Raw genomic sequence first — 24,389 nt, 5'->3', positions numbered from 1 at the left:
AACCAAAAGTAAAACTGGGACTGCCATATGACATTGGCACTTCCGTATTGTGCAAGTTTATTAAACCAGGAAAGCTAATTGTTACTTGAAAAGTAACAAATATTGGGATAACTGACGAAACTGCCTAAATACTGACCGCTGTCTTCATGAAAAAACAAATCTGGAAAATTAGGCCTAATTGGTTTCTCAAAATGACGTCACCGTCTGTCGTTCCACTCCCATAACGATGGTATTGTACTAAATGCAATTTATAAATACCCGAGACAGTTGACCCATTTTAATTGGTCGATAGCATGTCACGTGTGTGGTTTTAAAACTGCTGAATGCACCGCACACGTGCCAATCTCCACATTTGGAGATTTTTAGTACTACGCGCACAAGGCGCATACCATAGACATGGCCAAAGGGGTGTTTCACAAAACCTGAAATAAAATTTTTGAATTTTGTCAGTTTTTGACTTATTTCGACTTTTTTGACCGAAATTGGGCTTGGGCCGTTATCCGCGACCAGGCCTCTAGCCAAACGTACTTCTTTAAAACTGGCCAAGCACATATTTATTCCATTATTCACTTGGTTGGAAAAAAGACTTGTATGAACTTACCCCATCCAAATGGCAGAAACCGTTGTTTCAGGCCCGGTGGTAACTCACTTGATCTTGGAGGTGGAGAGGGAGGGAGTAGAACTGGTGGAACAGCCACTGATTCCATAATGGCAAGTTGGCCACTGAAAGTAGGAGCTGTGTGAGTGTATACAACAAAATACAAGTTTTATTTCTGTAAATGTGATTTAAGTGGTGTATTCCTTTTTTGTATACTTAAAAAACTAGTACAAGTCTACGTGATCTGAGAGTTAAATGAAAGTTTTAAAACTGGCAAAGCCCAATGTTCGAGAAATGGTGAAAATGCAAGAAAGGGTGAAAATGCAAAAACAGTACTTACAGAAAACACCACCAGAGACACATTTACACCAACTGTGACTGAACTTGACTCAAAATTCCTTTGTCTCAAATATTTAACATTGATTTCATGCACAACTACCCCGTCACACACAGCGGCGTAGCCAAAGGGGCGGGGCATGGGCGGGGGGCCCCACATGTTTATATTGCAGGGACCATGGAAAAAACACCTGTCCTCCTTTCAGCACAGATGCTACAGAAATTGGCCCCCACCTTACTGTAACATCCAGCCCTACCCTACCCCCACTCACCCTGTAAGGTGAGAACACTGGCTACGCCACTGCTCACCTGTTTACAAAGAGAGAGTTGATTGAAATTATTCATGGTACTCACCTGGCACAAGATCTGCACAATGTTTGGAAGGAACCAAGAGACGAGGTAAGCTCTTCTGGAATGGAATTCAGAACAAAGACATTTAGTTTTTATTCACAGAGTAACTGCATAACCATGTACTCCGTGCACAACTCCTCGGCACTTAGAGAGAGGAAGTTTGGGGCAGACCACTGAGAGGGACTCTTGCACACATTACCGATGACGCATGAACACTATCAGGATCCAGGGTGGGGAGGGGGGTAAAAACAAACAACCTGCTTTGACACCAAAACAAAAATTGTGACAATAATAGTAATAATTACGTATATGTCCGCCTGTCCACAACACTCGGACACACAGGCATAGCCAGCGGGGGATAACGGGGTATTTGCACACTATTTGCACACTACTGTGCAACTGAGTGCATGATCGTCGGATTTGAACAGTGTCCCACTGGAAGATGGTGCCAGCCCCCCCCCCCCCTTCATTATTTTACAGAGGCCAAGTGTCAGGAGAAGCAAACCTGTCTACATTTCAGCACTGATTTGCTGATGAAAAAAAATGACCCTGAAACCCCCCCCCCCCCCCCCCCCCCGCAAAATTCATGGATCCACCCCTGCATTGTGCACATTCAGATTAAAATGATTTGTGTGGCTACAAATGGGGCTCACCCACTGATCTCTATATAAAGACTGGATAGCAGATATCCATACAGCATTCACACAGTAGACTTTGCATATTGACCAATTCGCCCCCGGTCTCACGAAGATGGCTGTGTAGAATACGAACGTTCAGCGCGTATATACACGCGCGTTGTATCAACAGTTGACGCGCACTTTAGTCACGTACACATATTATGATGTTCTAAAAGGGACACATTTCCATAGAGATTATTATTTCCAAAACACCGAAAAAGTGAACTGCGGCATTAAAAAAGTAAATCACGTCGTTAGAAAAATTGTAAACCTTGGTCAGTGGTGGTGGTAAAAATATAAGTCAAGTGAACCGCGACGTTACAAAAGAAATCACAAGTTCAAGTTCTTTTAGAAATCACAAGTTCAAGTTCTTTTAGAACTTACAGCAGGACTGTTCTAAACAGAACAAAAAAACCAAAAAAACTACTTAGCAAAGTTGATAATAAGCAGGACAAGTTCTTCTCAGAACTAATATCTTCTAAGCAGTAGTTATTACCACATGGTGTTACCGCAAACCGAAACGATACTAAAAAGAAATCACGTTGTCTATAAAGACGGCGACTTGTCCTGTGTAGATCACCAGCCGCGGTCTGACCGGTCTCACCAATATGGCGTCATATTCAATCATTGTGTGGCTCTCTTTTCGCTATCCAGTCTTTATATAGAGATCAGTGGGCTCACCTTGTCCGATGATGCATCGTGGGAAGTCAGCACTTCATAAGATACGTCAGATTCCTCCGTCTCGTCCAGAAACTGCCATCCGCTCAATGACAGAGTCTTGGAGTTTAATCTCTTCACATCAAACTGAAAGAAAATTTTACAAAAACAGTAGGAATACTGAATCAAAATCCACTAAATATCCAATATGAAAAAAAGTAATCGATTACAATATAGGAGAAACTGACTTGAAGCCTTGAGATATAATGAACTCCATGCATCAATAATACGTGGCACTTCACGAACACTTGTGAGTATTCTTTGGTGGTCACATTGCCTGTGCATGCTGGTTTTTGATATTCTCAGATATATATGAACTCTGTGCATTAGAGTGTGCAAAGTTTGCACACTCTAATGCACAGAGTTCATATATATCTGAGAATATCATACAGATAATTCGAAATTGTGTAGTTTAAGGACCGCGTACGATATTGAGGAGAATTATAAATTCCTTCATGTAGGAAGGAGCCCTGCTAATATCCCTGATAATTGTGAGCATGGGATGAAAACATTTCTTTAAAGTTTTTATTTTGTGCATCAAAAAACAATTAGTATTTAGGTCTTTTAGATAGTATTTCTTATGATGGTTTAAAGGGAATGTACATCATTGGCTTTTGCTGTAATTTTCAGAAATGAACTATTTGAGGGGTTAGTATAATAGATCAAATATTGTTACACTGACATGTTTGAAGTTTTGTGTTCGAAAATGCTGGAAAAACCGAGAAAAACCAAAATGCTCAAGTAGTCTGGTTCCCTGACTCCATTTAAGATAAAATGGATCAATTTAGAGATGCCGGAAAATTGTAAGGTAAGGGAATAAGTCTAGCTGGCCTGCACCCGTTCATGAACATGTAACCAATAGCAAACAAAATTTGGACTGAAAAAAAAAATTGTAAATTTGGAGCAGTAGTTGAAAAATAGTTAGGTTTTCCAACAGTGGTTGGCCGACCACTGTTGGAAATGTATACAAAAATACCATTTTCTTGAAAATGACTTCACACCAGGTGCCATAATTTTACAGGACGCTTTAGACTGTCATTTACCAACATCCTAGTAAAGGTATTTCGTAACAACTTGGTAGTTTTATTTTTCGATGTTTGCAAATGTTGTATATTCCCTTTAAGAGGGTTCTCTTAAGAAAAAAAGTGAGAAATCCTGGACAAATGGAGAGAAAACAGTGCAAATGTTTGGACCCCTGTACATTTTCAATGGATAGGTTATGCTTCTTGCCTCACTGCCCTCCTCTGCATCCATTATCACTTTGGGGTGAAAAGGTCTAAAATCTAGAGCTGTACTACCAAAAAAAAAGTGTACTGCATCTCATAAAACAGGTTTCTATTAACCTTTAAGTCTCAAATTATTTTCCCTGAATCTCCAAAAATCCTTTTTAAGGGGCATCAAGTTCTGTGTATAGCGGCTGAGCTCTGCCATCCTCAATCCTACAAAACCCTACAAAATTCTACAAAATGGTTGACTGTGAAGGCTCGGGGGAAAGGTAGGTAAAAGCTGGCCTCAGGCTGACCTGCGATTTGTTGGCGCCGCAACAGAACCATAGGCATCAAGCACAAAAGTCATGCTCAGGTCTCAAAACTGAGAAATCGTGTGATTATCTTGGAAGTTGCATCTCAAAGAAATTATATGATAAAGATGCGCGGATGACTTTGTAACTTCACACAGGTCAACGACTGTTCTGTGTCGCAAAATGGACTTTAGGGCATCTTAAGGATTACCGTACTCACATCTTGAGGTGTTTTGATGAGCCAGAGTTCTGTAGTCCCTTTAATATCTTGCAGGTATAGGGGTTCATCCTCGGCTGATATCTCAACTTGTTGGAAATTTGGCGGACACTCAAATCTGAAGTACAAACAAGAGTTTTGGTGATAGGTGTGCTGTTCAGAATTTATCGTCTGAATTAAAACACAATACTATGACGCTGCAGCTGATATACCAATTTATAACACCTCACCCACAGATTCTGTGTCTTGATTGGCCGAGAGCGAGTCACATGTTACTTTCTAATTTTGCTATCTTTCTGTGCACGGCCAAAAGTACTATACCCGTAGCAACCAAAGTACTATACCATTGGCAACCAAAGTACTATTTCCACGGCACGGTATTTGTGTGCAAATGGATGCTGGTAAGCGCGTTGCGCGTATTGTTCCAAAGAGAGCGCACCGCAGACTTGGGTTCAAACATTTCGTGAAGGGGTAGTTTGGAAGAGAGATATACATTTTCCACCAATTTTGTATTGAAATTGAAGTTTATTTCAACTGTGTTCAGATTTAAATAATTTAAAATATTAAAATCAAGCAGAATCTGTGGGTGAAGTGTTATAAAACAAATACTGAATGCTTTATCTCGTGGTGAAGTAAAACTAGCCTCCTTCGATGATCCATGGACCATTCTATTTTCCCTCCGCTTCGCCTCGGGAAAATGGAATGTCCATGGATCACCTCGGGAGGCTAGTTTTACTACACCACTCGAAGCATTCAATATTTGTATAATATCGTAGAACTATAGATGAGCATTTAGTGAACCATTAGGCCACGAAATAAAAACACCAAACCCCCCCCCCAAAAAAAACAACCCCCCCCCAAAAAAAAAAATAATAATAATTCTCCTATGAAACTTCCATATCTCCTAAAAAAGGTGATGGCTCCTTTGGATGATATCAGCAAAAGAGTTGAAAAAACTGCCATCTTGAAAAATCTGCCGTCTTAAAAAAAAACACAATAGAGGGGCCGCCTCATTTCGTTTTCTTTCAAAAATCCCAGACCAGAAGTATTTTTTGATTTTACTTGGCCATACATGTATCTACCAAACTGCTTTCAGTGATTATTTTTGGCAGTATTTTTATATTTTTTATTTATTGGTAGGCCATTCTTTCAGCCTATATTCATATCTGGTAGAAATGAAACTCTCAGTTGACACATTTTCTAGCAATATTCAAGCGTGATGCAGCCAAGATTACCTAGGTATTGCTGTCTCCTCCACTGATCTCACTCCCTCTGGGCTGGCCGGTGATTCTGGTGTGTTAATCCCTGATGCGGTATCCATGGTTACTAAATGGAGATCAAGAATAGGATAAACACAGCCTGTCAACTCTCACGCATTGAACATGAGACTTACGCATTTCAGGTTATTCTCATGCTCTAATGCCCACTAAGGATTTGTCACGCTAAAAAAAAAAAAGCAAGTGAGTTCAATTTTTGTCTGGTGCGTTGTCGCGGAGAGCATTCTCGTTGTCTTGCTTTCCGCGACAACGCACCAGACGAAAATTGAACTCACTTGCGGCGCCTGAAAGCGGTGTGGTACCCACATACATTGCGCGCGCAGATTTTTTTCGATGTCATCACGTGATGCATACATTTACATAATTAGCAAAACAAAATGGACGACAGCCGTTGGAACTGGCGTTTTTTTACGGACAAGCCATCCAAAATCGTCAAGATTTTTCGCATTTATTTTTTGTGGTCTGTTTTAAGTCGATCATTAGGCTTCATAAATGACTGCTGAATGTATAAGGTATGTAAATGAACTCTTGGGTGGGATATTAGAGGTGAAAATGAACAATTTATGAGAGGCCCTTTTTTAAGGGTCTCTTGCTACCACATTCTAACGAACAGGTTATGCCTCCAGCGTTAAATGTGAATGAATATGGAGCATGTCAGCTGGAGTTACTCAAGCTAGGTAAAAACCACTATGACCAGATGACAATGACAAAACGCAACAGGAAAATAAAGATGGTGATCACCGCGCGATGTACCATGAACGTGTAAGGCACGCTGATCACGCGGCACCAATCGTAAACCGCGCAAGAAAATCGTAATTTCTACCCCAAGAAACTGTTCAAAAATTACAAAAAGGTGTCATCATAATTTATGTTGAGAGAAGTCTGCTCTAGGTTGAAAAGGTCATTTTTTGAGTAATAAAAAAAACACCCTTGACCCTAATTTTATCGAAACTAAACAGGAGCCCTACACTACACGATCGCCCTGCGAGAAACATGCGAAAATGTTCTTGACTCGCCATAGAGTTTGTACACAACCGTTAAAGTAGCGTCAGGTTGCAACATTCTTCCTACATTCTTTCCAAGTTGAGTGCCACTTCGGTATAAACTAACAACTGATGTTTACAACTATGACTTGAAGAGGAATATACGCATTTATAAGGATAAATCGAAAGTATCAAAGAAAGTCACCTTAATGATTTATTTCTGGTGCGTTCACATTCACGTTCTGTGTTCCGACATGTCCCTACCCTGAGTGTACATTATTGTGCACGGAGCGCGGCACGTGTTTACGGTTAAAGTCAGAGGGCGCCACCAGTTGTTCGCCAAATCGATCTCACAGCTGTTTATGGCCTTTTTGAAACGCTGGCTTCGTTCCGATTTTGGCTAAGGAGATTTTACTGCCCCTGTGATGGTAATTCTGTACCCCGTTAAAAGTGTCCGGGGGACAGAATTACCTAGGTAAAAGTGTCCTCCCCCGGCCCGTTAATTCTGTCCCCCTTCAGGTAATTCTGTCCCCTCCAGGTTTTTTTGTCCCCCTAGTTTTGCAACGCAGAAGGTCAGTTCTCTATATTGTTTTCATGAATTCACTCTACACAAGGTATACATTTTTTTACTCTTTAGTCTGCCATTCATGAAGATGAAAAAAAAAACTTTTTGGTCTCTTTCTTAGATGTGAAATGTGAACACAATGTTTCGATCGATTCGGAGTACGGTGCAGCCCTATTCTACGGTGGACGTCTCATTGATATAACGCCTACTTGGATTGGTCTGCGTTCCCATCGTAGCGCATCGTAGGATTAAATTGAAATTTCGTGCAATTAGTTTTCACGATGTGTAGCATGAGTAGTTTGAATGGCGTGAGAAACCGTGGAGCTATAAATATGATATGATCGTAACAATCTAGTGTTTTAAACGTTAAAAATCCATGTTGACTTATATGAGGAGTGTATTTGTTGCAATTAAAATCCTGTATTGTTACGGTCATAATAGCTTGATAATTTGACGTTTTTATTATGAAATGAAATCTTTTGATGTCAAACATCGTGACAAATGAGTGTACGAAAATTCATTTTAATGTAACGTGTATTTCTTGAGATGTTGGCCCGAAATCGGGTTTGGTGGTGGAGATCGAGTACACTATAATAGAGGGCGCGCCACATCAATAGTGGTCTCAACAACGCACCATTCCGGGATGCTGCACAAGTGAAGAAAAAGAACAACCTCGTTTCCGATGAACTACTCAAGAAATACAAAATGGATTAAATTGAAATTACGTGCAATTAGTTTTCACGATGTGTAGCATAAGTAGTTTGAATGGCGTGAGAAACCGTGGAGCTATAAATATAATATGATCGTAACAATCTAGTGTTTTAAACGTTAAAAATCCATGTTGACTTCCATTAGGATTGTATTTGTTGCAAATAAAATCCTGTATTGTTACGGTCATAATAGCTTGATTAATTGACTTTTTTTATGAAATGAAATCTTTTGATGCCAAACATCATGACAAATGAGTGTACGAAAATTCATTTTAATGTAACGTGTATTTCTTGAGTTGTTGGCCCGAAATCGGGTTTGGTGGTGGAGATCGAGACCACTATAATAGAGGGCGCGCCACATAAATATTGGTCTCAACAAAGCATCAATACGGATGCTGCACAAGTGAAGAAAAAGAACAACCTCGTTTCCGATGAACTACTCAAGAAATACAAAAATGGATTAAATTGAAATTTCGTGCAATTAGTTTTCACGATGTGTAGTATAAGTAGTTTGAATGGCGTGAGAAACCGTGGAGCTATAAATATAATATGATCGTAACAATCTAGTGTTTTAAACGTTAAAAATCCATGTTGACTTCCATTGGGATTGTATTTATTGCAAATAAAATCCTGTATTGTTACGGTCATAATAGCTTGATTACTCGACGTTTTTATTATGAAATGAAATCTTTTGATGTCAAACATCGTGACAAATGAGTGTACGAATATTCATTTTAATGTAACGTGTATTTCTTGAGTTGTTGGCCCGAAATCGGGTTCAATGGTGGTGGAGATCGAGACCACTATAATAGAGGGCGCGCCACATAAATAGTGGTCTCAACAACGCATCATTCCGGGATGCTGCACAAGTGAAGAAAAAGAACAACCTCGTTTCCGATGAACTACTCAAGAAATAAAAAATGGATTAAATTGAAATTTCGTGCAATTAGTTTTCACGATGTGTAGCATGAGTAGTTTGAATGGCGTGAAAAAACCGTGGAGCTATAAATATTATATGATCGTAACAATCTAGTGTTTTAAACGTTAAAAATCCATGTTGACTTCCATTGGGATTGTATTTATTGCAAATAAAATCCTGTATTGTTACGGTCATAATAGCTTGATTACTTGACGTTTTTTTAATGAAATGAAATCTTTTGATGCCAAACATCATGACAAATGAGTGTACGAATATTCATTTTAATGTAACGTGTATTCAGTGGCGTAGCCAGGAATTTTTTAGTGGGGGGTGTGGAAGGTAATTCTGTCCCCCCGGTAAAACTGTCCGGGGGGATAGAATCACCGAGGTAAAAGTGTCCTCCCCGGCCCGTTAATTCTGTCCCCCTCCAGGTAATTCTGTCCCCCAGGGTTTTTTGTCCCCCTCTTTTGAAACCCGGAAGGCCAGTTCTCTTGATTGTTTTTATGAATTCACTCTACAAGGTATACATTTTGGACTTTTAGTCTGCCCTTCATGAATATAAAAATATTTAATTTAGTCTAATAGATGATATGTGAACACAACGTTTCGATTTGGAGTACGTTGAAATCTATCGCGATTCTACCGCGATAGGTCAATACAGCGGCGATGCATGGCGATGGCCCTCGTCTCATTGATCAACGCCTACTTGGATTGGTCTGTGTTGCCATCATAGCGCGTAACGACATTTGCAATTGGATGAATTTCCATTGTAGAGGGAGACTCATATGTACACGTGTGATAATCACTGCCACATACCTTGCAGCATGTACTGGCGCGCGCGACACGCTGCTGCTCTCAGTATATACTGCATAGGGACACATTTACCAGGGGGACACTTTTACCGTTGGGCAAGGGGACAATTTTACCTGGAGGGGGACAAATCTACCTAGGTAAAAGTGTCCCTCCGGACACATTTACCGGGTCACGAGCCGGTTAATGTGTCCGGGGGGACACATTTACCAGGGGGACAGAATTACCTGTCACCCCCCAACAATGATCGGGGACCCCAGCTACATTTTGGTGCGTATTCTGATTTAGTGATATTCAATCGGTTGATATTTAGCCAGAGGTTAGAATATATCCATTTGGTTTGTTCTCAGTGATTTCAGCCATAAATCAAACCATATCCTACTGGAATGCCTTCGCAAAAGGACCTTTGTCCCTTTTCCTTCCTCCGGAGCAACGAATTAGAAAAAAAAATAATGTCGTTTGTGACAACCTTCTGGCTCGAACCTCCAAACCCAATTTAGTGCTCTGAGAACGGCACTCTACCGACTGGGCTACCGTCTCGCAAATGCCAAGCAGGGAATTTAAAAATTATATCAACCTGCAGTTTCAAAGGGTGGTGATGTCAAAAGTCACGTTTCGTCGTAACTCCCCCCCCCCCCCCCACCCCCTCCCTCCATCGCTCTGACGAAAATAATAATAATAATAATAAATGTCGTTGATGACAACCTAGGGCTCGAGTCAGTCCTCTCCAACCCCCTCAACTCTGACGAAAATAAAAATAACTGTCGATTATGACAACCTGGGGCTCGAACCTCACACCCCAAGATTGATGATCTGACAACGGCACTCTCCCGATTGGCCTGCCGGCTCGCAATACCAAACAGGGAATTTATAATATATATAAACCTCCCCAACCAACTCAACTCTGACGAAAAAAAAATTTGTCGATTGTAACAACCTGGGGCTCGAACCTCAAACCCCAAGATTGATGATCTAAGAACGGCACTCTACCGATTGGGCTACCGTCTCGCACGTACAAAACACGGAATTTATAATATATATAGACCTCCGATTGCAAAGGGTGGTGACGTCAAAAGTCACGTGGCGTCGTCAGTTGCCTCTCCCACCCCTGCTCTGACGAAAAAAAAAGTTGTTGGTGACAACCTGGGGCCCCGAGATTGATGATCAGAGAGCGCCACTCTACCGACTGGGCTACTGGGCTACTGGGCTACTGGCTCGCACTTATCAAACCAGGAATTTATACTATATATAAACCTCTGGTTGCAAAGGGTGGTGACGTCAAAATTCACGTGTCGTCGTCAGTTGCCCCTCCCAACTCACCGACAAAAAAATAAGTGTCGTTTGTGAGCACGTGGGACTCGAACCCCCAACCCCGAGATCGATGAACAGAGAGCGCCACTCTACCGACTGGGCTACCGGCTCGCACTTATCAAGCCGGGAATTTATAATATATATAAACCTCCGGTTGCAAAGAGTGGTGACGACAAAAGTCACGTGTCGCCGACAGTCGCTCCTCCCCAACCCCTCTAACAAAACAAATGTTGCGGACAACCTGGGACTCGAACCCCAACCCCGAGATGGACGATCAGAGAGGGCCACTCTCCCGACTGGGCTACTGGCTCGCACTTATCCAGCCAGGTATTTATAATATATATAAACCTCCGGCTGCCAAGGGTAGTGACGTCAAAAGTCACGTGTCGTCGTCAGTCGCCCCCCCCCCCTGCTCTGACGAAAAAAAAAAAATATTGTTGGTAAAAACCTGGGGTTCGAACCCCCAACCCCGAAATTGATGATCAGAGAGCGCATCTCTACCGACTGGGCTACCGGCTTGCACTTATCAAGCAGGGAATTTATAATATTTTATAAACCTCCGGTTGCAAAGGGTTGTGACGTCATGTCGTCGTGCCTCCCCAACCCCTGCGCTCTGACAAAAAAACATGTTGCTGACAACATGGGGCTCGAACCCCCAACCACAGAAAGTGGTGACGTCAAAAGTCACGTGGTGTCGTCAGTCGATCCTTCCAAACCCCTGCTCTGACGAAAAAAAATAATTATCGTTGGTGACAACCTGGGGCTCGAACCCCCAACCTCGAAATCGTTGATCAGAAAGCGCCACTCTCACGACTGGGCTACCGGCTCGCACTTATCAAGCAGGGATTTCATAATATATATAAACCTTTGGTTGCAAAGGGTGGTGACGTCAAAAGTCACGTGTCGTCGACAGTCGATCCTCCCCAACCCCTGCTCTGACGAAAAAAAATAATTGTCGTTGGTGACAACCTGGGGCTCGAACCCCGAACCCCGAAATCGATGATCAGAGAGCGCCACTCTCACGACTGGGCTACCGGCTTGCACTTATCAAGTCGGGAATTTATAATATAAATGAACCTCCGGTTGCAAAGGGTGGTGACCTCAAAAGTCACGAGGCGTCGTCAGTCGATCCTCCCCAACCCCGATTAAAAAAATAATTGTCGTTGGTGACAACCTGGGGCTCGAACCCCCCACCCCGAAATCGATGATCAGAGAGCGCCACTCTCAAGACTGGGCTACTGGCTCGCACGTATCAAGCCGGGATTTCATAATATATATAAACCTTTGGTTGCAAAGGGTGGTGACGTCAAAAGTCACGTGTCGTCGACAATCGCTCCTCCCCAACCCCTGCTATGGCAAAAAAAAATGTCGTTGATGACAATCTGCTTTAAACCCCGAACCCCGAGATCGATGATGAGAGAACGCCACTCTACCGACCGGTCTACCGGCTCGCACTCATCAAGCCGGGAATTTATAATATATATAAACCTCCGGTTGCAAAAGGTGGTGACCTCAAAAGTCACGTGGCGTCATCAGTCGATCCTCCCCAACCCTTGACGAAAAAAAATAATTGTCGTTGGTGACAACCTGGGGCTCGAACCCCCAAACCCGAAATCGATGATCAAAGAGCGCCACTCTCACCACTGGGCTATTGGCTCGCACTTATCAAGCCGGGATTTCATAATATATATAAACCTCCGGTTGCAAAAGGTGGTGACGTCAAAAGTCACGTGGCGTCGTCAGTCGATCCTCCCCAACCCCTGCTCTGACGAAAAAAAATAATTGTCGTTGGTGACAACCTGGGGCTCGAACCCCCAACCCCGAAATCGATGATCAGAGAGCGCCACTCTTACGACTGGGCTACTGATTCGCACTTATCAAGTCGGGAATTTATAATATAAATGAACCTCCGGTTGCAAAGGGTGGTGACGTCAAAAGTCACCTGGCGTTGTCAGTCGATCCTCCCCAACCCCTGACGAAAAAAAATTTATTGTCGTTGGTGACAACCTTGGGCTCGAACCCACCACCCCGAAATCGATGATCAAAGAGCGCCACTTTCACCACTGGGCTATTGGCTCGCACTTATCAAGCCGGGATTTCATAATATATATAAACCTTTGGTTGCAAAGGGTGGTGACGTCAAAAGTCCCGTGTCGTCGACAGTCGCTCCTCCCAAACACCTGCTCTGACGAAAAAAAATAATTGTCGTTGGTGACAACCTGGGGCTCTAACCCCCAACCCCGAAATTGATGATCGGAGACCGCCACTCTCACGACTGGGCTACTGGCTCGCACTTATCAAACCGGGAATTTATAATATAAATGAACCTCCGGTTGCAAAGGGTGGTGACGTCAAAAGTCGCGTGTCGTCGTCAGTTGATCCTCCCCAACCCCTGCTCTGACGAAAAAAAAATTTTCGTTGGTGACAACCTGGGGCTCGAACCCCCAACCCCGAAATCGATGATCAGACAGCGCCACTCTTACGACTGGGCTACTGAGTCGCACTTATCAAGTCGGGAATTTATAATATAAATGAACCTCCGGTTGCAAAGGGTGGTGACGTCAAAAGTCACGTGGCGTTGTCAGTCGATCCTCCCCAACCCCTGCTCTGACGAAAAAAAATAATTGTCGTTGGTGACTACCTGGGGGCTCGAACCCCCCACCCCGAAATCGATGATCAGAGAGCGCCACTCTCACCACTGGGCTATTGGCTCGCACTTATCAAGCCGGGATTTCATAATATATATAAACCTCCGGTTGCAAACGGTGGTGACGTCAAAAGTCGCGTGTCGTCGACAGTCGCTCCTCCCTAACCCCTGCTCTGACGAAAAAAAATAATTCTCGTTGGTGACAACCTCGGGCTCGAACCCCCAACCCCGAAATTGATGATCAGAGAGCGCCACTCTACCGACCTGGCTACCGGCTCGCACTTATCAAGGTGGGATTTCATAATATATATAAACCTTTGGTTGCAAAGGGTGGTGACGTCAAAAGTCACGTGGCGTCGTCAGTCGGTCCTCCGCAACACTGCTCTGACTAAAAAAGTAATTGTCGTTGGTGACAACCTGGGGCTCGAACCCCCAACCCTGAAATCGATGATCAGAGAGCGCCAACCTACCGACTGGGCTACTGGCTCGCACTTATCAAGCCGGGATTTCATAATATATATAAACCTTTGGTTGCAAAGGGTGTTGACGTCAAAAGTGACGTGTCGTCGACAGTCGCTCCTCCCCAACCCCTGCTATGGCAAAAAACAAAAAAAAAAAGTCGTTGGTGACAACCTGGGGCTCGAACCCCCAACCCCGAAATCGATGGTCAGAGAGCGCCACTCTCACGACTGGGCTACCGGCTCTCACTTATCAAGCCGGGAATTTAAAATATATATAAACCTCCGGTTGCAAAGGGTAGTGACTTTAAAAGTCACGTGTCGTCGTCAGTCGCCCTTCCCCACCCCCTGCTCTGACGAAAAAAAAAAATTGTCGTTGGTGACAACCTGGGGCTCGAACACCCAACCCCGAAATCGATGATCAGAGAGCGCCACTCTCACCACTGGGCTATTGGCTCGCACTTATCAAGTCGGGAATTTATAATATATATAAACCTCCGGTTGGAAAAGGTGGTGACGTCAAAAGTCACGAGGCGTCGTCAGTCGATCCTCCCCAACCCTGACTAACAAAAATAATTCTCGTTGGTGACAACCTGGGGCTCGAACGCTCAACCCCGAAATCGATGATCAGAGAGCGCCACTCTCACGACTGGGCTACCTTCTCGCACTTATCAAGCCGGGATTTCATAATATATATAAACCTTTGGTTGCAAAGGGTGTTGACGTCAAATGTCACGTGTCATCGACAGTCGCTCCTCCCCAACCCCTGCTATGGCAAAAAAAAACAAAAAAAAGTCGTTGGTGACAACCTGGGGCTCGAACCCCCAACCCCGAAATCGATGGTCAGAGAACGCCACTCTCACGACTGGGCTACCGGCTCTCACTTATCAAACCGGGAATTTAAAATATATATAAACCTCCGGTTGCAAAGGGTAGTGACTTTAAAAGTCACGTGTCGTCGTCAGTCGCCCCTCCCCACCCCTTGCTCTGACGAAAAAAATAAATGGTGTTGGTGACAACGTGGGGCTCGAACCCCCAACCTGATGATCAGAGAGCGCCACTCTACCGACTGGGTTACCGGCTCTCACTTATCATACCGGGAATTTAAAATATATATAAACCTCCGGTTGCAAAGGGTAATGACGTCAAAAGTCAAGTGTCGTTGTCAGTTGCCCCTCCCCAATCTGAAGAAAAAAATATAAATGTTGTTGGGGACAACCGGGGGCTCGAACCCCCAACCCCGAGATCGATTTTAAAAGAGCGCAACTCTACCGACTGGGCTACCGGCTCGCACTTATCAAGCCGGAAATTTATAATATATATAAACCTCCGGTTGCAAAAGGTGGTGACGTCAAAAGTCACGTGGCGTCGTCCGTCGATCCTCCCCAACCCCTGCTCTGACGAAAAAAAATAATTGTCGTTGGTGACAACCTGGGGCTCGAACCCCCAACCACGAAACCGATGATCAGAGAGCGCAACTCTCAAGACTGGGCTACTGGCTCTCACTTATCAAGCAGGGATTTCATAATATATATAAACCTTTGGTTGCAAAGGGTGGTGACGACAAAAGTCACGTGGTGTCGTCAGTCGATCCTCCCCAACCCCTGCTATGGCAAAAAACTAACAAATGTCGTTGGTGACAACCTGGGCTCGAACCCCCAACCCCGAGATCGATGATGAGAGAGCGCCAGTCTACCGACCGGTCTACCGGCTCGCACTTATAAAGCCGGGAATTTATAATATATATAAACCTCCGGTTGCAAAAGGTGGTGACGTCAAAAGTCACGTGGCGTCGTCAGTCGATCCTCCCCAAACCCTGACAAAAAAAATAATTGTCGTTGGTGACAACCTGGGGCTCGAACCTCCAACCTCGAAATCGATGATCAGAGAGCGCCACTCTCAAGACTGGGCTACTGGCTCGCACGTATCAAGCCGGGATTTCATAATATATATAAACCTTTGGTTGCAAAGGGTGGTGACGTCAAAAGTCACGTGTCGTCGACAATCGCTCCTCCCCAACCCCTGCTATGGCAAAAAAAAATGTCGTTGATGACAATCTGCTTTAAACCCCGAACCCCGAGATCGATGATGAGAGAACGCCACTCTACCGACCGGTCTACCGGCTCGCACTCATCAAGCCGGGAATTTATAATATATATAAACCTCCGGTTGCAAAAGGTGGTGACCTCAAAAGTCACGTGGCGTCATCAGTCGATCCTCCCCAACCCTTGACGAAAAAAAATAATTGTCGTTGGTGACAACCTGGGGCTCGAACCCCCAAACCCGAAATCGATGATCAAAGAGCGCCACTCTCACCACTGGGCTATTGGCTCGCACTTATCAAGCCGGGATTTCATAATATATATAAACCTCCGGTTGCAAAAGGTGGTGACGTCAAAAGTCACGTGGCGTCGTCAGTCGATCCTCCCCAACCCCTGCTCTGACGAAAAAAAATAATTGTCGTTGGTGACAACCTGGGGCTCGAACCCCCAACCCCGAAATCGATGATCAGAGAGCGCCACTCTTACGACTGGGCTACTGATTCGCACTTATCAAGTCGGGAATTTATAATATAAATGAACCTCCGGTTGCAAAGGGTGGTGACGTCAAAAGTCACCTGGCGTTGTCAGTCGATCCTCCCCAACCCCTGACGAAAAAAATTTTATTGTCGTTGGTGACAACCTTGGGCTCGAACCCACCACCCCGAAATCGATGATCAAAGAGCGCCACTTTCACCACTGGGCTATTGGCTCGCACTTATCAAGCCGGGATTTCATAATATATATAAACCTTTGGTTGCAAAGGGTGGTGACGTCAAAAGTCCCGTGTCGTCGACAGTCGCTCCTCCCAAACACCTGCTCTGACGAAAAAAAATAATTGTCGTTGGTGACAACCTGGGGCTCTAACCCCCAACCCCGAAATTGATGATCGGAGACCGCCACTCTCACGACTGGGCTACTGGCTCGCACTTATCAAACCGGGAATTTATAATATAAATGAACCTCCGGTTGCAAAGGGTGGTGACGTCAAAAGTCGCGTGTCGTCGTCAGTTGATCCTCCCCAACCCCTGCTCTGACGAAAAAAAAATTTTCGTTGGTGACAACCTGGGGCTCGAACCCCCAACCCCGAAATCGATGATCAGACAGCGCCACTCTTACGACTGGGCTACTGAGTCGCACTTATCAAGTCGGGAATTTATAATATAAATGAACCTCCGGTTGCAAAGGGTGGTGACGTCAAAAGTCACGTGGCGTTGTCAGTCGATCCTCCCCAACCCCTGCTCTGACGAAAAAAAATAATTGTCGTTGGTGACTACCTGGGGGCTCGAACCCCCCACCCCGAAATCGATGATCAGAGAGCGCCACTCTCACCACTGGGCTATTGGCTCGCACTTATCAAGCCGGGATTTCATAATATATATAAACCTCCGGTTGCAAACGGTGGTGACGTCAAAAGTCGCGTGTCGTCGACAGTCGCTCCTCCCTAACCCCTGCTCTGACGAAAAAAAATAATTCTCGTTGGTGACAACCTCGGGCTCGAACCCCCAACCCCAAAATTGATGATCAGAGAGCGCCACTCTACCGACCTGGCTACCGGCTCGCACTTATCAAGGTGGGATTTCATAATATATATAAACCTTTGGTTGCAAAGGGTGGTGACGTCAAAAGTCACGTGGCGTCGTCAGTCGGTCCTCCGCAACACTGCTCTGACTAAAAAAGTAATTGTCGTTGGTGACAACCTGGGGCTCGAACCCCAACCCTGAAATCGATGATCAGAGAGCGCCAACCTACCGACTGGGCTACTGGCTCGCACTTATCAAGCCGGGATTTCATAATATATATAAACCTTTGGTTGCAAAGGGTGTTGACGTCAAAAGTGACGTGTCGTCGACAGTCGCTCCTCCCCAACCCCTGCTATGGCAAAAAAACAAAAAAAAGTCGTTGGTGACAACCTGGGGCTCGAACCCCCAACCCCGAAATCGATGGTCAGAGAGCGCCACTCTCACGACTGGGCTACCGGCTCTCACTTATCAAGCCGGGAATTTAAAATATATATAAACCTCCGGTTGCAAAGGGTAGTGACTTTAAAAGTCACGTGTCGTCGTCAGTCGCCCTTCCCCACCCCCTGCTCTGACGAAAAAAAAAAAATTGTCGTTGGTGACAACCTGGGGCTCGAACACCCAACCCCGAAATCGATGATCAGAGAGCGCCACTCTCACCACTGGGCTATTGGCTCGCACTTATCAAGTCGGGAATTTATAATATATATAAACCTCCGGTTGGAAAAGGTGGTGACGTCAAAAGTCACGAGGCGTCGTCAGTCGATCCTCCCCAACCCTGACTAACAAAAATAATTCTCGTTGGTGACAACCTGGGGCTCGAACGCTCAACCCCGAAATCGATGATCAGAGAGCGCCACTCTCACGACTGGGCTACCTTCTCGCACTTATCAAGCCGGGATTTCATAATATATATAAACCTTTGGTTGCAAAGGGTGTTGACGTCAAATGTCACGTGTCATCGACAGTCGCTCCTCCCCAACCCCTGCTATGGCAAAAAAAACAAAAAAAGTCGTTGGTGACAACCTGGGGCTCGAACCCCCAACCCCGAAATCGATGGTCAGAGAACGCCACTCTCACGACTGGGCTACCGGCTCTCACTTATCAAACCGGGAATTTAAAATATATATAAACCTCCGGTTGCAAAGGGTAGTGACTTTAAAAGTCACGTGTCGTCGTCAGTCGCCCCTCCCCACCCCTTGCTCTGACGAAAAAAATAAATGGTGTTGGTGACAACGTGGGGCTCGAACCCCCAACCTGATGATCAGAGAGCGCCACTCTACCGACTGGGTTACCGGCTCTCACTTATCATACCGGGAATTTAAAATATATATAAACCTCCGGTTGCAAAGGGTAATGACGTCAAAAGTCAAGTGTCGTTGTCAGTTGCCCCTCCCCAATCTGAAGAAAAAAATATAATGTTGTTGGGGACAACCGGGGGCTCGAACCCCCAACCCCGAGATCGATTTTAAAAGAGCGCAACTCTACCGACTGGGCTACCGGCTCGCACTTATCAAGCCGGAAATTTATAATATATATAAACCTCCGGTTGCAAAAGGTGGTGACGTCAAAAGTCACGTGGCGTCGTCCGTCGATCCTCCCCAACCCCTGCTCTGACGAAAAAAAATAATTGTCGTTGGTGACAACCTGGGGCTCGAACCCCCAACCACGAAACCGATGATCAGAGAGCGCAACTCTCAAGACTGGGCTACTGGCTCTCACTTATCAAGCAGGGATTTCATAATATATATAAACCTTTGGTTGCAAAGGGTGGTGACGACAAAAGTCACGTGGTGTCGTCAGTCGATCCTCCCCAACCCCTGCTATGGCAAAAAACTAACAAATGTCGTTGGTGACAACCTGGGCTCGAACCCCCAACCCCGAGATCGATGATGAGAGAGCGCCAGTCTACCGACCGGTCTACCGGCTCGCACTTATAAAGCCGGGAATTTATAATATATATAAACCTCCGGTTGCAAAAGGTGGTGACGTCAAAAGTCACGTGGCGTCGTCAGTCGGTCCTCCCCAACCCTGCTCTGACTAAAAAAATAATTGTCGTTGGTGACAACCTGGCGCTCGAACCCCCAACCCCGAAATCGATGATCAGAGAGCACCACTCTACCGACTGGGCTACTGGCTCGCACTTATAAAGCCGGGATTTCATAATATATATAAACCTGGGGCTCGAACCTCCAACCTCGAAATCGATGATCAGAGAGCGCCACTCTCACGACTGGGTTACAAGCGCGCACTGATCAAGTCGGGAATTTATAATATAAATGAACCTCCGGTTGCAAAGGGTGGTGACGTCAAAAGTCACGTGGCGTCGTCAGTCGATCCTCCCCAACCCCTGACGAAAAAAATAATTGTCGTTGGTGACAACCTGGGGCTTGAACCCCCAACCTCGAAATCGATGATCAGAGAGCGCCACTCTCACGACTGGGCTACAAGCGCGCACTGATCAAGTCGGGAATTTATAATATAAATGAACCTCCGGTTGCAAAGGGTGGTGACGTTAAAAGTCACGTGGCGTCGTCAGTCGGTCCTCCCCAACCCTGCTCTGACTAAAAAAATAATTGTCGTTGGTGACAACCTGGCGCTCGAACCCCCAACCCCGAAATCGATGATCAGAGAGCACCACTCTACCGACTGGGCTACTGGCTCGCACTTATAAAGCCGGGATTTCATAATATATATAAACCTTTGGTTGCAAAGGGTGGTGACGTCAAAAGTCACGTGGCGTCGTCAATCGATCCTCCCGAACCCCTGCTCTGACGAAAAAAAATAATTGTCGATGGTGACAACCTGGGGCTCGAACCCCCAACCCCGAAATCGATGATCAGAGAGCGCCACTCTCACGACTGGGCTACCGGCTCGCACTTATCAAGTCGGGAATTTATAATATAAATGAACCTCCGGTTGCAAAAGGTGGTGACGTCAAAAGTCACGAGGCGTCGTCAGTCGACCCTCCCCAACCCTGACTTAAAAAAAATAATTGTCGTTGGTGACAACCTGGGGCTCGAACCCCCAACCACGAAATCGATGATCAGAGAGCGCCACTCTCAAGACTGGGCTACTGGCTCGCACTTATCAAGCAGGGATTTCATAATATATATAAACCTTTGGTTGCAAAGGGTGGTGACGTCAAAAGTCACGTGGTGTCTTCAGTCGATCCTCCCCAACCCCTGCTATGGCAAAAAACAAAAAAATGTCGTTGGTGACAACCTGGGCTCGAACCCCCAACCCCGAGATCGATGATGAGAGAGCGCCAGTCTACCGACCGGTCTACCGGCTCGCACTTATCAAGCCGGGAATTTATAATATATATAAACCTCCGGTTGCAAAAGGTGGTGACGTCAAAAGTCACGTGGCGTCGTCAGTCGATCCTCCCCAAACCCTGACGAAAAAAAATAATTGTCGTTGGTGACAACCTGGGGCTCGAACCCCCAACCTCGAAATCGATGATCAGAGAGCGCCACTCTCACGACTGGGTTACAAGCGCGCACTGATCAAGTCGGGAATTTATAATATAAATGAACCTCCGGTTGCAAAGGGTGGTGACGTTAAAAGTCACGTGGCGTCGTCAGTCAGTCCTCCCCAACCCTGCTCTGACTAAAAAAATAATTGTCGTTGGTGACAACCTGGGGCTCGAACCCCCAACCCCGAAATCGATGATCAGAGAGCGCCACTCTACCGACTGGGCTACTGGCTCGCACTTATCAAGCCGGAATTTCATAATATATATAAACCTTTGGTTGCAAAGGGTGGTGACGTCAAAAGTCACGTTTCGTCGACAGTCACGTTTCGTCGACAGTCGCTCCTCCCCAACCCCTGCTATGGCAAAAAAACAAAAAAAGTCGTTGGTGACAACCTGGGGCTCGAACCCCCAACCCCGAAATCGATGGTCAGAGAGCGCCACTCTCACGACTGGGCTACCGGCTCTCACTTATCAAACCGGGAATTTAAAATATATATAAACCTCCGGTTGCAAAGGGTAGTGACTTTAAAAGTCACGTGTCGTCGTCAGTCGCCCCTCCCCACCCCCTGCTCTGACGAAAAAAATAATGGTGTTGGTGACAACGTGGGGCTCGAACCCCCAACCTGATGATCAGACAGCGCCACTCTACCGACTGGGTTACCGGCTCTCACTTATCATACCGGGAATTTAAAATATATATAAACCTCCGGTTGCAAAGGGTAATGACCTCAAAAGTCAAGTGTCGTTGTCAGTAGCCCCTCCCCAATCTGAAGAAAAAAATATAAATGTTGTTGGGGACAACCGGGGGCTCGAACCCCCAACCCCGAGATCGATTTTCAGAGAGCGCAACTCTCACGACTGGGCTACCGGCTCGCACTTATCAAGCCGGAAATTTATAATATATAAAAACCTCCGGTTGCAAAAGGTGGTGACGTCAAAAGTCACGTGGCGTCGTCAGTCGCTCCTCCCCAACCCCTGCTCTGACGAAAAAAAAAATTGTCGATGGTGACAACCTGGGGCTCGAACCCCCAACCCCGAAATCGATGATCAGAGAGCGCCACTCTCACGACTGGGCTACCGGCTCGCACTTATCAAGTCAGGAATTTATAATATAAATGAACCTCCGGTTGCAAAGGGTGGTGACGTCAAAAGTCAGGTGGTGTCTTCAGTCGATCCTCCCCAACCCCTGCTATGGCAAAAAACAAAAATGTCGTTGGTGACAACCTGGGCTCGAACCCCCAACCCCGAGATCGATGATGAGAGAGCGCCAGTCTACCGACCGGTCTACCGGCTCGCACTTATCAAGCCGGGAATTTATAATATATATAAACCTCCGGTTGCAAAAGGTGGTGACGTCAAAAGTCACGTGGCGTCGTCAGTCGATCCTCCCCAAACCCTGACGAAAAAAAATAATTGTCGTTGGTGACAACCTGGGGCTCGAACCCCCAACCTCGAAATCGATGATCAGAGAGCGCCACTCTCACGACTGGGTTACAAGCGCGCACTGATCAAGTCGGGAATTTATAATATAAATGAACCTCCGGTTGCAAAGGGTGGTGACGTTAAAAGTCACGTGGCGTCGTCAGTCGGTCCTCCCCAACCCTGCTCTGACTAAAAAAATAATTGTCGTTGGTGATAACCTGAGGCTCGAACCCCCAACCTCGAAATCGATGATCAGAGAGCGCCACTCTACCGACTGGGCTACTGGCTCGCACTTATAAAGCCGGGATTTCATAATATATATAAACCTTTGGTTGCAAAGGGTGGTGACGTCAAAAGTCACGTGTCGTCGACAGTTGCTCCTCCCCAACCCCTGCTATGGTAAAAAACGAAAAAATGTCGTTGGTGACAACCTGGGGCTCGAACCCCCAACCCCGAAATCGATGGTCAGAGAGCGCCACTCTCACGACTGGGCTACTGGCTCGCACTTATCAAGCCGGGATTTCATAATATATATAAACCTTTAATTGCAAAGGGTGGTGACGTCAAAAGTCACGTGTGGTCGACAGTCGCTCCTCCCCAACCCCTGCTATGGCAAAAAAACCCAAAAAAATTTCGTTGGTGACAACCTGGGGCTCGAACCCCCAACCCCGAAATCATTGATCAGAGAGCGCCACTCTCACGACTGGGCTACCGGCTCGCACTTATCAAGTCGGGAATTTATAATATATATAAACATCCTGTTGCAAAAGGTGGTGACGTCAAAAGTCACGTGGCGTCGTCAGTCGATCCTCCCCAAACCCTGACGAAAAAAAATAATTGTCGTTGGTGACAACATGGGGCTCGAACCCCCAACCTCCAAATCGATGATCAGAGAGCGCCACTCTCACGACTGGGTTACAAGCGCGCACTGATCAAGTCGGGAATTTATAATATAAATGAACCTAAAAAATAAATTCAATTATAATATAAATGAACCTAAAAAATAAAATCGATGATCAGAGAGCGCCACTCTCACGACTGGGTTACAAGCGCGCAATGATCAAGTCGGGAATTTATAATATAAATGAACCTCCGGTTGCAAAGGGTGGTGACGTCAAAAGTCACGTGGCGTCGTCAGTCGATCCTCCCCAACCCCTGACTTAAAAAAATAATTGTCGTTGGTGACAACCTGGGGCTCGAACCCCCAACCTCGAAATCGATGATCAGAGAGCGCCACTCTCACGACTGGGCTACAAGCGCGCACTGATCAAGTCGGGAATTTATAATATAAATGAACCTCCGGTTGCAAAGGGTGGTGACGTCAAAAGTCACGTGGCGTCGTCAGTCGGTCCTCCTCAACCCTGCTCTGACTAAAACAATAATTGTCGTTGGTGACAACCTGGGGCTCGAACCCCCAACCCCGAAATCGATGATCAGAGAGCGCCACTCTACCGACTGGGCTACTGGCTCGCACTTATCAAGCCGGGATTTCATAATATATATAAACCTTTAATTGCAAAGGGTGGTGACGTCAAAAGTCACGTGTGGTCGACAGTTGCTCCTCCCCAACCCCTGCTATGGCAAAAAAAACCAAAAAAATGTCGTTGGTGACAACCTGGGGCTCGAACCCCCAACCCCGAAATCATTGATCAGAGAGCGCCACTCTCACGACTGGGCTACCGGCTCGCACTTATCAAGTCGGGAATTTATAATATATATAAACATCCTGTTGCAAAAGGTGGTGACGTCAAAAGTCACGTGGCGTCGTCAGTCGATCCTCCCCAAACCCTGACGAAAAAAAAATAATTGTCGTTGGTGACAACCTGGGGCTCGAA

The 24,389-nt window shown here is 45.7% G+C and overlaps 1 protein-coding gene across 1 annotated transcript; it reads right to left on the bottom strand.

The window, feature by feature from the left end:
- Positions 1-489: 489 nt before the first annotated feature.
- Positions 490-6,981, bottom strand: LOC119726743 (DNA-directed RNA polymerase I subunit RPA34-like). The gene is made up of 6 exons (XM_038198575.1): positions 6,881-6,981; positions 5,651-5,741; positions 4,419-4,533; positions 2,644-2,766; positions 1,289-1,343; positions 490-736 (listed from the first exon to the last, which is right to left on the bottom strand). Exons 2-6 carry the CDS (start codon positions 5,734-5,736, stop codon positions 567-569), a joined length of 549 nt encoding a protein of 182 aa, XP_038054503.1. The 5' UTR covers positions 5,737-5,741; positions 6,881-6,981; the 3' UTR covers positions 490-566.
- Positions 6,982-24,389: the final 17,408 nt, after the last annotated feature.

The sequence above is a fragment of the Patiria miniata genome, unplaced genomic scaffold (assembly GCF_015706575.1).
Source record: "Patiria miniata isolate m_02_andy unplaced genomic scaffold, ASM1570657v1 HiC_scaffold_2, whole genome shotgun sequence".
Lineage (NCBI taxonomy): Eukaryota > Metazoa > Echinodermata > Asteroidea > Valvatida > Asterinidae > Patiria > Patiria miniata.
The sequence above is the reverse complement of the archived record's forward strand: the minus strand, read 5'-3'. Positions and strand labels throughout refer to the sequence as shown.